Here is a 21,778-nt window from a genome sequence, read left to right as displayed (position 1 = left end):
AGCACGCTGTACAGCACAGAGCTGTGAGCTGAGCCATCAGTGCTAAAACGTTCCTCGACACTTTTGATTTCTGACGCAATCAGACAGCAGTTACAGGAGTAAATGAGCTTCCCTGAGGTGCTGAGTTATGAGAAGTAAAAATAAGAAGTAAACAACTGCACGGCAAAATGCTGCAGCAGTTAAATGCACATGTTTGTGTGTGGAACGTGCAGAATTTCCTTACATAGAAAAGTCTTTGCATGCACAGTTATGGTCACACGTTTATATACACGCACCATGGATGTGGATTTTGGGGCTCTTCTTGTTCTTGTTCCAGAGTGGAATGATTGTACAACATCTTTAATAACTTCAAATAAAAAAGAAATTAGGTGGGCGGATCTTTACTGAATTCCCTGGACTTCCCAGGATTCACACAAAGCAGGTCCATTCGATCCGTGGATACATATTTATTTAGATATAAAGTTATAGTCAGAAAATAATTGAGTTGTGGGAACCAGAGTGGGCATATGCAAATGAGCTGAGAATGAAAGCCAGCAAGAATAACTCTGTGTTTGCTCTGTAATTCAATGCAGTTACACACAGAAGCAGAAATAAAGACTCATAAATCAGTCAGCCAATCACTGCTGGTTTGGCCATAACACCCCTGCTTTCTCCTTTTCCATTTCTGCCACATCAAACACAATAAGGACACAATGACTCTGACTGTCACATTGTTCCTTCCTGTGTGAAAACATATGACAGTCATTGATGCTGTTTTTCACTCTGTTATCAGTTTGAATATTGTTCACAGTTTCTCAGATGTGGTGGAAACACGAGGAGGAAATGAGACTTCCTGTGTAGCTAAGGAGCCTATGGCTTAAAGAGATTTTCAAACCATGAACCTGCTCATCATTGTCATAACTCATAGAGGGATTTCCCAGCCCAGGAACTAGAAACTATCAAAGCTCTCAGAGCATTGATTTGGTCTCTTTTTATGATTGGCAACAGGTCATTAGCTGTGTTTCAGAAGTACAGATAGGGAGGAGCTCACCACTCTGTGAAACACTACGTGGGTTTTAACAGTTAATCAGTGCAAGTTATCATTTCTAAGTGATTGAAACCATATTCTGCATGTGCTGAAACAATATGGCTCGCTAATACGTGCTAAACTGGCTCCCTGCACTCAAGACAGCACAAAAACAACACCATTTTTCTCAAAATGAAACGTAAATACACACATTTTTATCTCAACTTGCTACTTCAAAGTAAATCAGTGTACGTGAATAGCTTCATCGTCAGCACTTTGCCCTTTCTGTGCCACACATAGTGCACCAGGGAGATGTGTAGGTTAGCCGTCCCCCCTCAGACCAGCTGAAGCCAGCAGAACTCTTGTGAAAGAAACCTTTCCTTTTTTACCCCACTGTCATCACGAAACTCACGACAAACAAAAAGTACAACACTTCCATTCTGACACACTCCATCATGTTGTTGCAGCTGTTGCTAGCTGCTGCTATTCCAGCCATCAGCTGGCTGCAATTAAGCCACCTTGGGGAGCTCCCCAGTGAGCAGTTACCCTGCAGCCCTGGAGCACATTTAGCCTGCCTTTAAGGAGTAACTTGTCACTAAGCTGAAAAACTCTGTTTCATATTCGCTTTCACCTGCATGTAACCAAATGTTTCACTGCTGTCACCGAGCTCAGTGTGTAGTCAGTACAGCATGAACGAGAAGTCAAAGAGCTGGAGGTCAGCTAGAGCAAGATATAACTGCTTTAAATGCTTCAGTGTTATTACAGTCATTACGTACTGGCTTTGTGTGTGTTTTCAGCTAGAGCTAAATCATGCTACCAGAGGAACTCTGTCCTGAGCAACAGACACTGAGCACTAAAACATGTATGCAAGGACTCAGCCCACGTCCAGTGGACACACTGTGTTGTAATATGCAGCTGGTACATACTGCATGTGATATATGATGTGAGAATGAGTCCAGAGTGTCTTGTGAAATGACTACATCTCTGTCTCTCCCTCTCCTCTGTCCCCTCTCCTCTCACCTCCTCCTCCTCTGTGTTGTAAAATTCTTTTGTGAGTTTTTTATTGCATGCCATACCATGCAACACATGATGGAGCTTTCCCTGTTTTCATTCGGCAGCACAAACATGGCTCCACCAACCACAAGGCAGGCCCAGAGAAAATAACAACGTGAGCAGAAACACAGGCATGGCAGAGAAGGCTGCGCTGTGCTGGCACAGGCTTTAAAGACAGGGGAGGATCCGTGGGCTGCAGAGAGTACAGCCACCACAACCTTTCTTTGACATGGTCCTCTCCCTGTAATGCTTGTTCTCCGAAATATTTTTAAACCAGAAACACCGAAAGAATAGGCAGTGTGTGCAAAACCTTGACAGGAATCACTAAGAATTGTTATTAAGTAACTTTTTTGTATTACTGCTTACATATTCCTCTCTACAAGATCAAACTGGTGAATAAATTTAAATTAAACGCCATATAAGTTATATGTAGGTAACATGGGTAGTAAGTTTGCTACAGGCTTGAAATGGGCAAACTCTATGTTTACTATAAAAGGCCTCTGTGTGTTTAGGAGCATGGGTTCATCATGGGTGTGTTCTGAGTTTTAGAATGAATCCCAGTTTCTGCTTTAAAGTGAATTAAGAGCCACTGAAAAGATGAGCTGGGTGCTGTTTTTATCACTCGTGAGTTAATCAGGTTGATACATGGAGTCCTCGAGCCACATATGAGATGCAGGCAAACATCTCTGTGTAGTTTGGGTCTGTTGCCACTTGCAGAGTCACTGAAGATCGATAAAGGTTGTTCTGAATCATTATTGTTAACGACCATGAAACGTTTCTATCGTGTTGGGGAGGATCTCTTCCAGAATAATAATGCCTTCTTGTCCATTCTTGTTTTTGTTTACACGGGTGACTGAACCAGGTTTTGGGACAATATGTCATGGAAAGTCTTTATTTTGTTGGACAACAAATGACAACATACCAGGTCCTGGGGTAAAAACATACCATATGTTGTACTTTTCCAGCAAGAAATTACTATATCATTACTTTTAAAAATACTCCAGCAGATTTTTTTAGGAGGCAGCTCTTATTTGTGTTTGTTGCCCATAGCAGTGCGACTGAAAGTGCCAGATTTTATTACTGTATAGTTTAGATTAAAGTTGGTTAGCTTTATAGCTTGCTTGCTCATTTTATCTAGTAGACCAGCTGGTAGCTAGCTTCTGACTGATCTGAATGGTAGAAAAATTGCTAATCTGAGATGCTAATGTTCTTTTTATTGTGATAATTAAGCTGCATAAGCAGACATAAGTAAAAATGTAAAAATTCAACACTGGTCTTAACTGGGATTTTGCACCCTGAATAGTAAAAAGAACAATGGGAAATGTATCGTGGCTTTCACAGATACTGACTCTGAATTGACTGAAGCTTTGAAGGGTGCTTATACTTTTCACCCACTATACAGTGAGCAGCTTTTATTTTCTGCAACATTTCCAATCAGTGCAACATTATCAGGCCACGTTAATAAAGAAAAAACATGCGCAATTGAATAATTGACCATGTTGATCATTTAAAGGCCCAAATATAATTATTCAGGTCTTCTCACTGTCCGCTGTATGTCAAGGTGGGAGAGTTACCTCGCTATCACTTTTTATGTCATGGAATCGTGTGAGTGCACAGCTGTAAGCAAACACCGAATCTTTACTTAAGGAAAGGAAAAGACACACTGTTACATTAAAATGTTAAACTATTCAATATTAACTTTAATATTTACTATAATTCAATAGAACTTTCACAGGGAGAAAAACTACAGTAATGTTAGCTACATTCCATTTAGTGCATGTTAATTCACTGTCATGTCTCATGAGGCTTAATGGAGACACTTAATGGGAATAAGTCATCTCTATTATACCTCTGCTTTCCCCATGCTGATGTGCAAAAATATGAAAAAGGTCTACAGAGTGAGGCTAGTTTATCTGTCCAAATGAGAGCTTCATCTGACCTCAGCTGTCACTAGGTCATGCTCTCAGCACATGCATCCCTGACAGCTCAACTCATTCAGCAAGTCTGGAGATCCACAGGTACCCCAGGGGCAGAAATATCAGACTGAAGCTACAGACTGAGCTATGTGTGCATTATACTTGTAGTTATATTGTTTATTGTAATATTAGATATTGAGTCCTGGTAATTTTAACTGCAGCAATTATATTTTCTGTGAATGTGCTGATAAAACTGGAACTGATGGTTTGAATGCAAACACATATTTAATTGAGCCAAAGTCTCACAGCTGTATTATGAATGTGTAAGCCTGTTCAGTTGTATAGCATCCTGGGTAAAGATGGAAAACTGTGATTAATGTGGAGGCAGTGGCTGTAATAGTAGAAATGAGTCCTGCCTCTTTGAAGGCTGCAGTGCAGCCTGTGCAGAAGCGTGTGCTAATTACAGTGTTAGTGCACCACATGCGCCGGAATAGTTGCTGCTTTTAGCCTCATGTCAGGCTGCTGCTAGCCCCCTTTGCTAACTGCTAACATGTTGAAAGTATAAAGTATCCTTTGTGTGGATGTTTCATCCTTATGTGTGAATACTAAGCATCTGTTGTACAAATCTTTCTTTTCAGAACCACAAACACACACACACACACATATGCACACAGATGTATATTCATACCTACATCCTTCAATAAAACTACAGCTGGACTGTGCATCATGGCTTCTACACATTTCTGAACAATTCACCAGCCTCAGTACCAAAGTGTTATTTAGCTTCCTATTATGAAAGTCTCTTTATCGAGAACCAGCGTATTCATTTATGTCCTCTGAGCTACCCTCCTACGTCCTGATCTACTAAATAAAGGACATGCAGGGCCTTCCACAGATATCTCATTTGCTTGGGTGGCCTCCACAACGTCCAGAGAGGAAGGAAATCACAAAAAAGTTCAATGGGAAGATTCTCGTTCCCTCGGTTCTCAGGAGGATATAGCGCTTTTCTATTCAATTTGAGCACTCACAACACTTTCTACTACAAGTCTCATTCACCCAGTCCCCCACACACACTCATACAATGCTTTCATCTGTACCTCTGCACTCTCACTGCTGACACTCACACTCCGACGGACACATCATGAGCAACAGGAGGAGCCGGGGATTAAGCCACCGGCCTTCTAAATCATCCTGCTCGACCATAAAAGAGACAACATTCCCACTTTAATGAGAAGAACCAAACAAACCTGCATAAGCTGTGGGTTTCACATAAAAGCAGGCAATCGTTGCTAACACTGGCAAGTATTTTTCAAGACACTAACATTTTTGGTACAACTAACCCTTTCTTCTTCAGACATGAGCCTGTGAGCTCAGTGAAATGGCTTATTTGTACAACTAAATGGCACAGTGCCCTAATTAAGGTGATTAGCTGTGCCTGTGCTTTTCCTACTATAGCGAGTGGAAGTGTTTGGCACATGGGCACTGAATTCAAACATCTCTTATATGACACATGGGAACGATTGGTCTACAGAGTGGGCTAATTCACCTAAATGATAAATGTTTGCATCGCACGAACGCTGCCATAACTGGGATGCTTGAGTTTTTCCATGACTTTGCAAATTCTAATTTAAGCTAAGAGGGAAGCTTTGCGACTGTTCCCTGAGCAGCCTCTGTCCAGTTAGATAACAGCGTATCTGAACTAGCTCCACCACATGAATGGCTGCTGGATTCAAAAGTAGGCACTGCCTGCCTGCACAGATCAGCTCAACCTGTCCTCTTTTCTGGAGTGAAGCTGAGTCCCAAGCTGAGAGCAATAAGTCAGACTGGATGGGACCGGCTAAGACTCAGAACAGAACTTGATTCGTACACACTCCTGATCAACACTTTAAAATACAAGTAATTATAACCATGTACAAATTACGTAAAGACGCAATTCAATTGATTTGATGTGAAATTTAAAGTTATGCTGTTTCCCCATTTCTGTCTTCATGCTGCTCTAATGGCAGATGCTCATATTAAACATGGGCTGACTGTCTGAGAGTATTTGTCCAAGTACAAATCCTAAACAGCTCTTTCGTTATAGCAGCTGGATTCCTTTAGAGAGTAGGCGGACTTTTAACCCAACTTTAAATGGCTGAGGTGGAAAAGGATAAAAGAAAGTAAAAGATACAGATGTAAGACATCCAAAGACAGAACATCAACAGTAAAAGAGGGAAACAACACACCAGTGGAGATCATTCATAACCGTTCACTGTTTTTATCTTTACCAGGTCAGGAAAAAACCACACAGACACTCTTTTTGCTTCTTCTCTTTGCATCCACCATTCCTCGCTTCTTCTTTTCCACACATCAGTCAGTAGACATGGAGAGGTGTGTACTGAACCTGAATTCCTCCAAAACCTCACTCTTCTTCTAGCAAACCAGAAGTGCAGTTTACCAACCACACGAGCAGCCTCCGCTGGCTTCAGCATCCCAGAACATTCCTGGTGCATAAATGTTGCTGGGATTGCTCAGCGCCTTTCACTGGTCCATGTAATATGATGACTGCGGAGAGCAGCACTGCTACTGGATCCCAACCTGTTCAAGTACACTATAGCTTTCTCAGTTAAAATAATATGATTTTTTTTTCCAATACATTTTGAGTGGATAAATCTGGAACGGTATTATTTTAGCCGTGAAGTTAGACACATTGTATCTGCTTTAGAAAATGCTTTCAAATGCTGACGCCTGCATTCTACACACACTTTACCTACTTGTAACTCATTTCCTCTGAAAGCTTAACAAACAATAAATGTGTCACATCATTTAATTAATGCCACTGCGTCTTACAAAAAGTATTCTCCAAAGACGGCACGTGACTCTCTGAGGCAACGTATCAAACAGAAGATACTCGTGCCCTAAAGCAGCTTTACTGTCTATTTTACTAAAAGGTGGGCGCATGTTTGACAAACTAAATATCATTTTTAGAATAATTGTGACTTGACACATGGGGATTGTGCCCACAGACTCAACAGGAAAGTGTTTCCTGATGTTAAAGAGCTCCTACATTTCTTTCGCATCACGCTGCTTGACATTAATTCAGTTCAATTCATTCCACTGTTTATAGCACCAAATCGCAACAACAGTCCCTGAAGGCACTTTGTGCTGTAAGAGGGCAATACAGAGAAAACTCCAACAATTCGATCTCTCCCTATGAGCGAGTACCTGCCTACAGTAGGAAGGAAAACTTAACAGGAAGAAACCTCCAACAGAAACAGGCACAGCGAGGGGCGGGGCCATCTGCCGTGACCTGATGGTGGTGAGGGGAGGGAGACAGGACTAAAGACACGCTGTGGAAAAGAACTAATGATTAAATGCAAAGTGGAGTATATAAACACAGAGAGTGAAGAAGAGGCAGTGCATCATGGGAAGCTCCCAGTACCTAGCGCAGAATAACTAGGGGTGGATTCAGGGTCAGCAGAATAAGTACGAGCCTTATCAAAAAGAAGAAAGAGGGTACGTGTGCTTCACCAGAGCTGATCTGGACAAGCAACTCCACTTCCTCTTCATGACCTTGTAGAGAAAATTGGAGACAAGCCTAAAAAAAGTGAATTTTACACCTGCTTCAATACAAGAAACTTGCAAGATGTTCTTAAATTGAAATAAACTGATGATAACGAATGGAAGCCAGTTTCACACATAAAAAGCTAGCCTTCTACTCGTGCATGCTAACAGCTCAGTAATACGACAAACACTCGATGCAGGCTTTAACAGATGATAATGACACTTTATGAGTGTAATCAAAACCCAACAGAAACGTTAATGTGCCCGAACATGAATATTACTCACAAAACCAATATAAAACTCTGACAGTTGAAATATATCGATTGTCTCTTATTGTTTAGAGAAGAAGTTTTCTCTTTGTAAGACCCCAAAGCAGTGTCCATCTTTTATTTACAGCCTGTAGTTCTGCTAGGCCGCTTCGGTTTTGACCTCATGCCGTCGGCTACATCCTGGCATTAATTTATCTCTATATTCTGAACACTGTCCAAAACATATTTCCTGCGGTTTCACAGGTAGATCAGGGACTGATCCTTCAAATACATTTTGTTCCGTTGGAACTGCAGCCTGATTATCCCTGTTTATTGTCATGTAACACTTATATGCAGTAACAGACAAAAAGAAATATAGATCCAGATGTGAGGTTCTCTGTGATGAGAACTTCACATCTGGATTTAATCTTGTCGGATTAAATGCCTCCTGTTTAAAAGATGAGCAGTACACTTTTGATTTCACTAAAGAATGTTTGGTAAATGAAATTCTCAATATTTATGTCAGGTTTTCCAGTTACTTGAGATTTCACAGATGCTGTTTCAATTTCAAGTCACATTTTGCTTCTTCTCTGCTCAGTTATTGCTTCTTTCTACGTAACAGCACGTTTTGTGCCTTTTCTAGATTTGTGTTACAGTTACATGAACTTGATTAGTGCTCTGATTAGGGACTGACCTGAAGATCTGAAGAGTGGAAAACATCCCAGTGAAGTAACATAATGCGATAGGGTTGTGTTCGGACAATGAAGGGGTTAGAGTTCATAGATTCATCTTGTCTGCCCAGAGTGATGACATGTTGGCTCAGGGTAACCTGACATTTTAAACCAATGTTTCTACAGACCTGCTCAACCAGCCACAGCTAGCACAGGTAAAGGTACAAAGACATCAGTGAAAGAGCTCTGTTTGCAACACAGCCTTTACAAATACACTGCTTTGTATCTCCTGCTCGTCAAACCAGGTAATATTTTACCAGATCCGATCTTTCCTCTGTCAAAAACCAACGAGCAGCTGATGTCAAAAATAACTGCAGTGACCGAGCAGAACTTTCACTGTCATCTCTTGTTCAAAGATATTTGGTGACTGCATCTGAAAACTGCACTTTTCTTCCATGCGATCCATGACGATCTTAAAAACTGTCCGGCACACACCTTTTCCATCGTTTCCAATTTATTGTGTTGCTGTACAGTGGATACAGTAATTAGAAGTTATTTCAGGGAACAGACATAACTGACAGCGTAACTTAAACATGCCAAGAAACACACAGGGAGGCTGGTGCTTTCCAGTAAAGCTGAGGACCTCAACTCTCTGACCCATAATCACAGAGTTTGATGTATGACTTCTGCAGTATATTTAGCTTCTTGTTGTCCTGATGGCCGGTCAGTTTTGGCCAAACCAAACTGACGCTGTGGTAACATCGCATTTTAGACAAGATGCATGCATATCGCAGATTAAGTAGTAAATGAAACAACAACCACTATCCTGAGCAGAGATGGGCAGAACAGAGAAGTCCAGGAAAGGAAGAGTAGCTGGCAATCTAATGGACAGCTACTCTGTCCAGGCTTCCTCCTCATAAAGCTACACTGTGTGAGAGCATGTGTAATAAAGAAGTGTTGACAGGTCCTTACCTTTCTCCTTTTCTCCTTCAGCTGCAACAAGCCAATGATGAATGCGACTCTGCTGGGAGACGCTGAAGAGAGAGGACGCCTGGCTCGGCAGTGACAGTCCTCCTCCTGGTTGGCAGAGGGTGCAGTGGGAGTGTCAGGGCGGCCTTTGTAAACTGTGGCCAACTCCACCACGGAATATGACACAACTAAGACCAACGTATATCCAGTGTGGATCTACTCACACACACTTACATGCACGGTGCTACTAGATGTGTGAAAAAGGCTTACAAGTCTGACTATATAAATGACTCATTTAACATTCAATGTGAAATAAACAACAAACAGTTAATAAACTTAACTGAGCTAAGTGAGAGTAGGAGCCTCATTCAGTGAAGGTTGTTAAGTTAAACAACAGTTTCTCTGAGTCTGAGATAAAGGGGATCAAGTGTTGAGCCTGTGATCAGCAGTCGTGTAATAAAGCACGGCAGCACTGTGGTTTCACAGCACGCTGTTTTCTGCAGCTGTACAGGAGATGAGTTCAATTAAAGGGTTACAGAAGCTCTGCAGCGAGAGATGAAAAAGCAGCTGCGGCTCACGTTGAATCACTGCGATAAGGTCGCGATCACTGACAAAGGGAAATGACACGTTACACTCCGTCTGCTCCTCACAGACCAACCCATGGGAAAACTTGGATTTTAGCATCATTTTCTACAATAACATTTGGATACATGTGTTATCAAACCATATACTGTACTTAAAAATTAAGCTGAAGCAAAAGACTCAACTGTGTGTAACAGCAAACAGCAGAGCGGGGAAGGTTGAGGTTACCTTTGCTCAATAAAAAAGTAGAATTATGTTTAACATGTTTCTGAGAGAAACTAATGTGTTGTCTCTCTGTAATCTCAGCCCATTATTACTAAAAGAAAATCGATTTAATTGAAAATTCACAATAAAATTGTGAAAAGTGCAAAGTGGAGGCTGTTTATAGTAGTTGACATAATTTTTTGTAGTATAATTTGTTTGTTTTCTTTATTTATGTGTATTCATATGAGCACAGCAGTGAAAAAATAATGTGTTAATATATATATACCGAACACATTATTAATGAGCTTGAAGTTCAAGATTCAACATACAGCATTAGTTACATGGATACCGCTGTCACACTTTTGTATGGGAGGTGCTGCTGGTAGTTACTGCCACTCTTGTAATTTCCAGATGTTTCCTCCAGAGGGCGGTCTTGCCTCAAGGAACAGTACTGATGGCTCGTGAGCTTCGCTTTAAACTGGAAAAACTGTCCAGGAGATATTAACCTTTTAGCATATTTTGCCCCTAAAATAGGGATTGGAACACATTTGGACAGATACAGATTAATTAAAAGAAATACTTATCCTTTGGGTTGCTGATCAATTTTAAATGTGAGGTGATCCTATATTTTAAATAGAAGTGTTTTAATGAAGTCTTGTTTTCAGCACTTCAATAAAGTTCAATAAAGTTTCATCAGTAAGTGGAATTTAGAAACGAATCATCAGCCTCCATGTTTTACAAAAAGAATTTCTAATGTAGGTTCGTTTCACCACAGAGCAGTTTCTCTCTTTGCTTCAGTTCTTGTTTGACCCAGAGAAGATAGTGGCGTTTCATGTTCATATGTGTGGCTTCTTTTGTGCATCATAAAGCTTTAACCATGGATTTGAGGATGGCACAGCAAACTGTTCACAGACAGTGATTTCTGGAAGTTTTCCTGAGCCCATGCAGTGACCTATAGTGGAGAACTATTGCTGAAGATCACTTTAAAAATGGGTGATGGGTATGTCGGCTGTGCCCACGAAGCATCTTTTTCTGGCCCTCGATTTAGTTTAGTGTTTCATGCACTACACTAAATCTCACTGAACAAATTAAGTAGCAGAATACGCTGTTTTGCATTAGAGTATGCCTATTACAGTAAAATTACAGGCCTGTAATTTGATTTTACGTTTTTCAAGTACAGTATTTCATTGTGCCACTGTAACTCCAGTCGCGCGGTGGCAGCAATGAGCTAACAGTAGTTGCCACACTGCCGTTAATGCAGAGTAGAAGAAGACTGTAACTTCGTGAAAAGGGCTTCTGTAGTGGCGCCGCGTCAGATGCTTAGCTAACAGTAATAACACGGTAAAACGACGGATATTCGGTTCTCGCTCAGTATTACGAGGCAGTGTGAGGTTGTCAGTAATGTATATTGGTCCGTCGTCTACACTTTGAAGGCTCTCTCGTAGCACTGATAATGCTGAAAATGAAGCTACCGACGAAAACGGGCGAGGAAGGAGGTAACCAAACGGCTAAGAACGATTCATTGGATCGGCCGAAGCACCAACATGTTCTCGGGGCGGCATCTCCCTCCGTGGCGTATGACAAGCTGGGGGACTCGCCCAGACCTCCGGTGCATCCAGCACAACTGGACAAGGAGAGCGTCTTTGAGTGGTTCGGCCTGCACCTAAACCCTGCTAAGCGTATCGAGTTCATGTGCGGGCTGTTGCATATGTGCCAACCCCTGGAGCTCCGTTTTTTAGGATCTTACTTGGAGGATCTCGCTAGAAAAGATTACCATGTTTTACGGGACTTTGAGTTTCGAGCAAATAGTCCGAGCGATTTGGGAGTGTTAACGGACGTGGTTGACCCAGTGATCAGGTCTAAACTCCTAGTCTGCCTGTCCCTCCTCGGGTCTGACAGCAGGGAATGTGCTGGAATACTCTTTCGGATACTCAGCCATGTCAACCCGGCCTTGTTCTGCAGAAATTACGACTGCCCCCTCCCTCCATTTAGGGACTCTCACGTTCACTCGCCGTGTCAGGCCGACAGTATGTACGGAGATTCAGAAGAAGACTGCGGCTTCTCTGCAAACGACACAGCCGGAGGACCTCTGGAGCAGATTGCGCTGCTTTTTACTATGGCGTCCCTGCACCCAGCCTTCCACTTCCACCAACGCCAAGTTGTTCGGGAACTGCTCGACAAAATAGAGCTTGCTATGGAGGAGGGAAAGCGTCAACGCCAGCGTAGATCAAACGTCCAAGCAACGGTAATGAGCAACAAACCAACTTTAGCCCATCTAAATCCTAAGCTAGCTTGTTAAACTCGCCCAACTTTAAAATGTGTTCTTCAGCAGAATTGGTTAAAGTGGGGGAAAACGTTAGATACATGTATTTCAAACTACGTAACATGAAAATGATGTCACATACTGGTAGAGTAGGCTCAGAGCAAACATTATTCTGCTAGCATTAGCTGCCATTATACTATGCTATTACTAACATGAAAGCCAGCCGGTTACCCTGCTGCTAGCTACAGTTTGGGCAGCTGTTACACGCTGTCGCACGCTCGGAGCTGTTTTGTAGCCTGCTGTTTAACTGTATGGGTTACCATCATCTGTCTAACCGCCATTTACAGTGTAAGTCGATAACAAGCTTATTGGAGGGTAAGTGGTGCCCTTATTAAAGCTATATTCAGATGCAATGCCAAGCGCTCCTCTGACAGCACTAATTCTCAAACAGAGCGCTTTCCAAGCGCCTCTGTGCTGTAGCAGGTGTTTGATAAAGAGCCGATCTCCCAACAATCACCCAGCCACACAGCTGAATATCCATCCATCCATCAAAAAACTCCTTTTAGCTGGTGTGGTCTTGATTTTCTATGAAAGGTGGGATTGGTAACATGTTTTGGTGTCTTATTTTAAAACGCTTTAGAATATATATACAAACAAAATAAAGCACGAGTTGGAAATGGACTCCCTGCAAGTGTATCTCATAATCTTATCAGCCAGATAAGATGAGTAGTGTTAACTGTAAGAATTGCACGTTAAAAGAAAGATGCAGAAAGCTTTCACTTGGGGAAGTGTGGTTCAAATCTCATGTCAGGCTTAAACTGCATTGAAGTATTTTTTTAAAATCATTTTTAAATTTTTCAGCTTTCATCTTTGGTTACTTTTTCTGGTGAAAAGGGCTTGGAGTGCTCAACAAAGCTAAAACCCCATATCTGATTTGAGGGTCTATCTGCTCAGTAGTTCTCTGCTAATGCCTGTGGAAGGTCACGTAAAACCACTTGTCCAAAGCATTGCACATGGAGCAGTGTGGATGTTAATCCTAAAGGAAAGAAGGTTCCCACTGCTGGCACTGCCAATGTAATGTTAATGTACCTGCAAGCAGCACGACATTTTTGACACATTATTGCTGGGGGACCTGATGACACTGTATACAATATCACGGACATATCAGTGGGAGCAGCAGAGATGCAGTGTGACCCCTGCTCCTTTGATCTGTTTTTCCTCCATCTATTGGCAACAAAAATTGCAAAAAATGTTGTTGTTGTTTTTTCTCTTCATTGGATTTTTAAATCTCACCCCTGAACACAACCTCCTATAAAGTGGATAAGGTGTCATTATAACCCAGCCAAGTTAAGTGATTCCTTCGTGACATTAATAAGTATATTGAGTTATCAATGTATAGCTTTTTTAGCATACCTCCTTGGGCTGTTATCAACACCATTTATGACTGAATCCTTTAAACTGGCTGCTTTTTGTTTCGTCTAATCTGCTTCCAGATTTGTTAATATAATTCAAAGATATACCATAGAAATGCATCACAAAGTTGCATACAAAGCCAGGACATTTTGTCTACCTGAATATTCTTTTTTTATAAGCAGGTTTACTGTGACATCCACTCTGAATTTTCTTACCTTTCCTCACCAGTCTGTGTTTAAGACTTCAGTGATTTCTCTGTTCTATAAGAGGATCCAAGCAACTCCGTAAGCCTGCTTTGTTTAACAGGCTTCACTTTGCTCCCCAATGACTGAAACTGAAATATTAATATCGTTTCTGTAGTATTTAGCTGTTTCTTGATGTGAGCGTCCTGTAGCTCTGTGTAAACATGGTGGTCCCTCTTGTCTTCAAACAGCAGTTGTTAGTTCATTTGATTCCAATTAGGTACAAACTGTTGATTTCAGTCATTAAACCTGGTTCCACAGGTTTGTGTTATAAGTGGATAAAGTTCAAACCACAGGCTCTGTTGAAGCGTACAGGAGGGCATAATAACATCGGCCGTATTGAGAAAACGGTTTAATAGTTTTATCTATTAAACTATTGTTTCAGCTTTATTTTAGGAATGAACAAAACCTCAGTTAACTATCCTGAAGTCATGTGAGGAATGCAAAGCTCTTCTGTAGCCACTCAAGGGTGAGACCTTCCCTCTGCCTCATGAGAAACCCCTCACTCGTTTTAGAGTCTCAGCCACTCTAAGGGATCTGAGTTTGCATGTTGCTGCCTAACACGTGGGGGATATGTAGCAGGAAATAGCAGTCGCTATTCCCCATGTAAGATACTTAATAGAACAAAGTGTGAGTTGTTTGGTCATGAGACTTAGTTTCCAGCCCAGTCACATTATGCTAGTAGCAGCATACGTGTCTGTATCTCTGACTCGAAGGCTTTCTGCTCCACGAGTCCCGGGATGAAGTCATTGTGAGCCAGAACCCTGCCTGATGAAGATGCACTGCTCTTAATAAAATCACTCGTGCCCTTTTTAAAGAATAGTCTCTGGACTGTGCCACTGTCAAATGTGGGCAAACACATAGAGAAAGTGAAGGGTTTGAAACAAATGGAGGGTTCTGGGGTTTTGTTATGCATACATAATCTGTTTCATCCCTTGTGACTGACACAATGTTGTGCTTTGCTTGGCCTTCTTGTACCCACAGACGGATGCTGTAGCTTGGCTCTGTTCTGTACTATTTGTATTATGTATGCATATGTGCTCTTTTCCCTTTCTTTGCTCAGCATTTCTGTGGGTTCATGTTTCCTGTTGGCTTGTAATTTATCACAGACTAATATTTGCTTTGGGCCGTTGATTTCATTTTGTGTCAGAAGTGAATTATAAAGTCACTGCAATTAGTCTTACACTCCGTAGAAAAAGCTGAAAAATGTACTCAGAGATTAGAGATGGCTCGATGCCACTTTTTTATGTCCGATACCATAAATTTGGATATCTGCCGATACCGATATGAATCCAATATAGTGAATTTTTTAATCAATAAAACAGATTTTTTTAATATCTTGCTGCTTTTTGTATAAGTTCATACTGACGTTAAAAAAAAAAACCCAGTAAGGCTATTCTGTTATATCTGTATGTAAAAAAACACACTGCACCCAAAATATTTCATAGTTCAGCAAAACTGATCAATCTAATAAACTTAAACCTGCACCATCCTCCCTATTCTGGTATTTTAAAGAGTAAGCAGCTCCCCCCCACCCTCCACCTCATGATGCTTAATCGATGTAATCAACTTTAATATGATGCAGTGTGGAAAAAAGAAAAAATGCACAGAAATAAATAATTTTTCTACAATAATAAAATAGATTCAACATCTTTCTTCTACAGAACTGCAGACTGCACAGATGGTATCTTCCCAAAGGAAAAAGTACTATAGCTTACTAGTATATTAGACTTAACAGTTACTATATGCAGTAATGGACTTCTATATATTTTACATCAGATTAAAACTTTGGGTGTAAGAGTCAGATAATTATTTATTGAAAGCTCGACATTTTAAATGAGAATAAGAAAGAAAAGTATGTCTTTGTGCCCCCTTTTCCCTGTTCATGCCCTATCGGCCCCCCTGGCTACACTTTGCTAGATCCGCCCCTGCACAGTTACAGCCGTCAGCTGTAGAAAAAGATCCTGGAGTAGAAAGTAATATTAAATCAATTCTAACAACAGCTGATCAAGCTTAAACGTGCTGCTGTTGTTCAGCTGCTGGTTTCCTCTTTCTGGTGCAAAGTGGACCAAAAACAAGCAAGAGAGACGGACTCACGACAGAAAAGCCGATCAGCTGATCATTGATCAGTTTCACGATTGAAGTAGCAGCAGCAGAGAGAGAGAGAGAGGCAGTCGCTCCATATATCGCTTGTTAAGCTTTACAAACATTCAGAGATGAACTTACACACTTGCTTTACTTCTCTCTGGGATCACTTCAGAGATGAAATGCTGGTTTGGTAGTGAGGCTACAAATACACACAGCTGCTCTATCACTGAGCACACTGCTCCGACCTGCTACGGTTATGAGCCGAGTTACGCCGTGTCGCAAGTTTTGTGAGGTGCTTTTTTGATATTTAATGGATCGGATTACATTTTTTATTTCTCTCCGATATCCGATCCAGTAATTTACGTCAGTATCGGATTACATACTGATACGTAATATCGGATCGGTCCATCAGAGATCCTGGGATAGTATTCCAATTCCCTTCATTGATCTCCAGCTGTGTATTGTGGGAAAAGTAAAACAAACCACTGGTGGTGTTGATCGAACTTTGCCTTAGTAATTTGCACCCACAGTTGTTTAAATTGAAATGTCATAGGTAACTGTGACACTTGTGAAATGCAGTACTTTCTAAGTAGAGCTCAGCGTGCAGTGAATTATTATGTTTCCAACTTTGAGTGTTTGTTTTCCAGGAGCTGATGGGCCAGAAGGGAGATTACCTGGCCTCTCAAGGGCTTGGGCTAGGAGAGTGTCCAGCCTCCCATCCACCTTGCCAGAGCCGACGGTCCAGCCGCAGGGCAACACAGAGAGAAGGTGAATAGAAAGGGTGCACATACTGAACACGATGGCAATTATGTGCTGCAGGTGCAACTGAGATCGTGGCAGCTTTGATATGTGCCCTGAGTCAGTTTCACGAGTAGCTCTTTTTCTTTGCTGTAATCATTTCTAAGGCACTAATGGTTTTTGTTATGTTGGCACTTTGTACAGCCGCAGAGAAGCCAATGCACATTTTTCTCTACTTGCTGATTTATTCATGGCAGGTGCTGAAGTGACCCTGATATTGTATGGGCTTAAATGATTCAACAGGCTTTCAGTAGACCTGTACTACTGTGTCTGAAGACGGTATTAGCTATGTTGCTGTTTTTATGGAAAAACGATATCATTAGTGTGTCCTCTGTGTTTGTGCAGCTGTGCATATCGAGGGAATTGTGCTTAGGGGCATCTGTCGGAAGAGAACGGACAAGGAATACAATTTTGAGGTAGGTAACCGCACACGCACTCTCGGGCACTGCTTCAGATCAGGTCAAGTCAAAGATGAGCTGTGATGTTAAGTTACAAATCTGAATTTTTACTGTTAACCTTTGAGTAGCTTTGCATGATTGACAGTTCAAAATAAGAAGTCTGTTATTGCAATAAATTGTCTTTTTCCTGTCGTTGGCTTTTCCAAATACACGTGTATACAGGCAAAGGGTCACTGGTTGTTTTGCTAACTTGCTGCTTCTCAGGCGGGTCTGAACAAGTTTGTTTGCCCTTATATTCACCACATGTGATAGTGACAGAAAGTTAAGGCTCCTCCTTCTTGTAGAAACTTTGTCTGTTCCTTTTTTGTTCGTATACCTGCTCAGTACCACGTACAGAAACTTGCTTTCTGCTCTGCCACCAACACCTGCAGCTGTGAACTTGATCATGCAAGAAAAATGCAGCTTTTACACGTGCCCCTATTGTCACACACACAGTTATGTGCCTATTATAACGCCCAGATAGTTTCCTGTATTTTCTTTACTTTGTTTGACCTACTTGGCCGTTGCGCTCAGAAAAATCCCGTTTTCAGTGGTGCGTGTCAGTGTCACAGCTGGTGACTTTATCCCTTGAGAAGTCTGTTTAGATCTTTATAGAACAAAGTAACCTGATTGTTGCTTGTGTGCAGAGAAATCATTAAACAATTGGAGAAGAGCCCAACTGTCCTGTTGGCTTTTCTAAGCTTTGACAGTAAAGCCAGCAGCTCTGTTTGGACTGGAAGGAGCTGCTGATGCATAAGACACAGACACTCTGACGTATCTTTGTAGTGCACTCACTCATAAACAGAACTTTAACTTTGAATTCTATTCTATCTTTTTGACATGAGCAACTCCTGAGATTAGAAAAGATGTCACACCTCGATTTCTTAGCAGGAGAGTAAGCCAATCTTCCTTTTAACACAAGTTTTGTTTTTTCTTGTATTATTTGAATGGTTTGTTTGTTTTTTCCACTTATGCTCACAGGTTGCTTTTTATTCAGTATCGTTGCCCTGCTTGGGTGTCTTCACGCCGTTACTGTGCGGTAAACTTCTAGTGCAGTCCTTCTGTGTGGTGTTTTTGGCTCTTGTGGCTTTGCAGTGATGGAGTGTCCTGCTGCTGTTTCAGGTGAAGTGGTCCGACTCCTCTTTCAGCAAAGTGACCAAAACCCATTTTGAGCTGGAGAACTTCCTCCTGAAGGTAATCACAGCAGTAATATTAAAGCAGAAGAGCTGCAGAAGTATATGTAAAGGACTTTGAGTGTTGTTATATTCCTTTATTTGTTGAACTGTTATTTGTTTTAAAGATATATAATTAAGACGGTTTTCTGATTGTACAGAGGTTTCAGTCTGAGTGTGTCTCTGTCACATGTGCAACTAGGTCTGTTTTGTTGTAAACGATGCAAAGACGTTGTGGCAAATGGACGAAGCTGTAGGTAACATTTAATCAGCACAGTTAAATGGCTCACTGTCAGAACTTCAGCAGACACATCAGCAGAACAAAGTGACAGCAGTGTCATTAGTAAATAGGACTGATACACTGGTAATTACTGATTATTTCTACACTGAGCACTCTCAGCAGTTTGTACTTCAAGCATTTACACAAATGTTTTTCTTGTGTAACATCTGCACACCAGCTCTGACGGTTGTATCCGGGGAACCTTGCTGAGGATACTGTGGAGTAGTTGTCATTGGCAATCGAACCACTTTCTGATTGGTCTTACCTCCATCAGTAACAGCTGTATGAGTCCAGATGCCAATTTCAAATGTTTGGCCAGTTTTTAAAAAAGAAGCATTTTCACAGTGGGAGGTTTCACTAAAGTTTATTCGTCGTCCTGTACGAAACTAATCTGTGCACAGGTGATCGGGATGTACCATCGTATATACATTATGGTAATACAGCTTCAGTCCACGCCATTGAACCCAAAGCTGGTTATTTAGCACAAAAAGGAAGTCGAGGTCTTGAAGACACATAATGAAAACTTGTATGTGCAGGCAATGCTTCAGTGCATCCCTCCTGTTGTTCACCTTCCCTCTTTTTCTCTGCAGCTTCCGAAGGATCAGTGTACGGAGTCCTTTGAGAAGAGCATCTTGAGTCTTTTGAACCAGGGGGGCCAGTATGAGAGCAGGGAGGTGGAGAAGAACCTCAGGTAATTTACATCTAGCCCACTTGTTCACCTGAAATCTTAAAAAGCTGCGGGACAAATTCTCCTTTTGACCTCTGGCTAGATGAGCCAGTTTCTGATGAGGAATATCTATTTTTGTTGAGCATTTTTGTGGCTAGCTTGTGTTCAAATGTTTCGGCTCCATCTTGTTTGGCGTTTTCTGACATTCGCATATCTGATCACGTGGAAACACTGTGGACTGCAGCTTTGACCGAGGACTTGCCGCAGTCGCGACTGTGGTCATTTTGTTCTGTTATTCTGAGTTCTCCAAGGATAAGAGGTCACCATCTGTCTTGCTTTACCCAAAGACGTTGTTCAGCATCATTTCCTGTGTGTAAAAAATCTGACATGCATTCCTACTCCTCACTGTGCCGCAGTTTACTTCGAAAACAAGCAAGAAGCTTTGTGGCATTTTGAGGCGCTCAGTAGACTTGAATGGAATGACCCCAGGTCAGTGAAGGAACGCTGGATGAGATTCTCAGTGTCCTGCGGTTATTTATCTCAGGTGTGTGTGTGCATGTGTGGAGGGAAAATGTCACCAGAGATTAAGATGTAGTCACAATGTGATGAGGAGGGCAGACTGAGAAACAAAGGGCATGTTAGTGTCAGACTGTAATCCTCCTGTTTGACACGATTTTGCAAATCGAACAGCATCGTCTGTCTTTTCTTTATATATCAATACAGCCAGTTTAAAATGTAAACCAAAACAATTAGCTAAGCATCGCTGTATTATTTTGAAAGCTTGAGCTTAAAATAGCTGTGAACAAGCAGCTCCGTGGGAATTTTAAGTACCTTCGTTTCCGTCAGTGTGCTGTGTGTCAGTTATTGTTGCTGCTGCTACAAACCAGCAGGACAAACTGTAAAACATGACTTGGGGCTGTGTTTGGACCCCCGTCACCCCCATCATGCCAGTACTGGAGGGTGGGGAAAGGAGCGGGGGCCCTTGACCTAGAAAGCACAGCTGAACATGATATTCTGTCAAATGGGTCTGACCATTATCTGCAAAGCTTTGTAAGGGTCCCTGTAATACATGTCAGGCGTGCTAAACAGGGCTGGTTTTCATTCTTGGTTGAAGGGATAGTCAACCCAGAGAGGGTTTTGTTGTTGTTTTCCCTTTCATTCCTGATAAAACACACCCACACAGTGGGTGTGGCCTCTCCACCAGTTTCATTTAGTGTGAAGTGAGACTGTGGAGCGAGTGGGGAAACTGAAACCTATCTGCTTGGACTGTTTTTGTTTGCATCCAAAGTCCGGCCCACTGTCAGACTTTTGTCTTGTGTCTCATCTTGTATAAGGCGAGGCTTAACTCGTGCTGGAGCAAAGCTTTTTGCTTCACTGTTGGCTGCAGTTATGGGCCATTAAAACTTGCACAGTGCACGACAGGTTCAATGTTTATGGACTGGGGGGTTGGTACAGTCATTACGAGAACGGGGGCACCCAGTGATTAGTGTGACTGTGTTAACCCTGGTACAGACTGTACCCAGCCTCTCCATGCACTCCCGCAAATCTGAAATTGATAAGCAGAAGAAAGTCCATGGATATTTTTGTGAATTCTTCAAGCCTTTATGATCGTGTAATGTAACGGAAATATTGTCAGCTCCACCCTGTGCGTGCAGTTTTTATGTCCTAGTGACTATTTCTATGAATAATCGTGCCAAACACGTTCTCAGAGGAGGAGTTTGTGTTCAGAGTAATGGTGTCATTCTGAAGTCTAAGTTTAGGGTTTTTGTTTGTTCATGAACAGTTTCACTCATGCCGTCTCTCTGCTCTCACCTGTAGAGAGAGGTTCCTGTCTGCACCTCCGCTGTTCAGGCAGGCCAGGAAGGTCTGCAGCTTCTTCAACTGTGATTCCAGTTACGCTGCTAAACCTACTTGTAGCAGATGTGAGTATAAGGCCAAGATGCTCATATTCATGTTAGATCATGCAATTGTCTGAAAGGTCAGCTGTTAATGAAAGCTGCAGCATCATCCTGCAGAAGAGTCGGTGGTCTCACCTCCTCTCACTGAAACACGCATGTCCACCAGCATAATGTCCTCTGGTCCTTTGTGAGGGAGCGCAGTCACAGTTCAGGTTCATGTATGGAGCCTTACAATAGCCGGAGAAAGCAACAAGAACTGTTTCGTGTAATGTTGTATTTATTGATTTTACATTTTGAACCTCTCTGGCTTCCTGTTTAGTTCGTTTTC

The 21,778-nt window shown here is 41.8% G+C and overlaps 1 protein-coding gene across 3 annotated transcripts in view; it reads left to right on the top strand.

Moving 5' to 3' along the window:
• Nucleotides 1-11,456: 11,456 nt before the first annotated feature.
• The window catches only part of zcchc2 (zinc finger, CCHC domain containing 2), a 19,776-nt gene continuing 9,454 nt past the window's right edge, over nt 11,457-21,778 (top strand). For all 3 annotated transcript variants that reach the window (XM_026179367.2, XM_026179366.2, XM_026179365.2), the window contains exons 1-6: nt 11,457-12,437; nt 16,846-16,966; nt 17,342-17,412; nt 18,556-18,627; nt 19,476-19,576; nt 21,371-21,474. In XM_026179367.2, coding sequence (XP_026035152.1) covers nt 11,646-12,437; nt 16,846-16,966; nt 17,342-17,412; nt 18,556-18,627; nt 19,476-19,576; nt 21,371-21,474 — 1,261 coding nt within the window. In that variant the 5' untranslated portion in view covers nt 11,457-11,645. The remainder of the gene's footprint in view (nt 12,438-16,845; nt 16,967-17,341; nt 17,413-18,555; nt 18,628-19,475; nt 19,577-21,370; nt 21,475-21,778) is intronic.

This window comes from Astatotilapia calliptera, chromosome 9 (genome assembly GCF_964374335.1).
Source record: "Astatotilapia calliptera chromosome 9, fAstCal68.1, whole genome shotgun sequence".
Taxonomy (NCBI): Eukaryota; Metazoa; Chordata; class Actinopteri; order Cichliformes; family Cichlidae; genus Astatotilapia; species Astatotilapia calliptera.
This window is presented reverse-complemented; position numbering and strand designations above follow the sequence as displayed.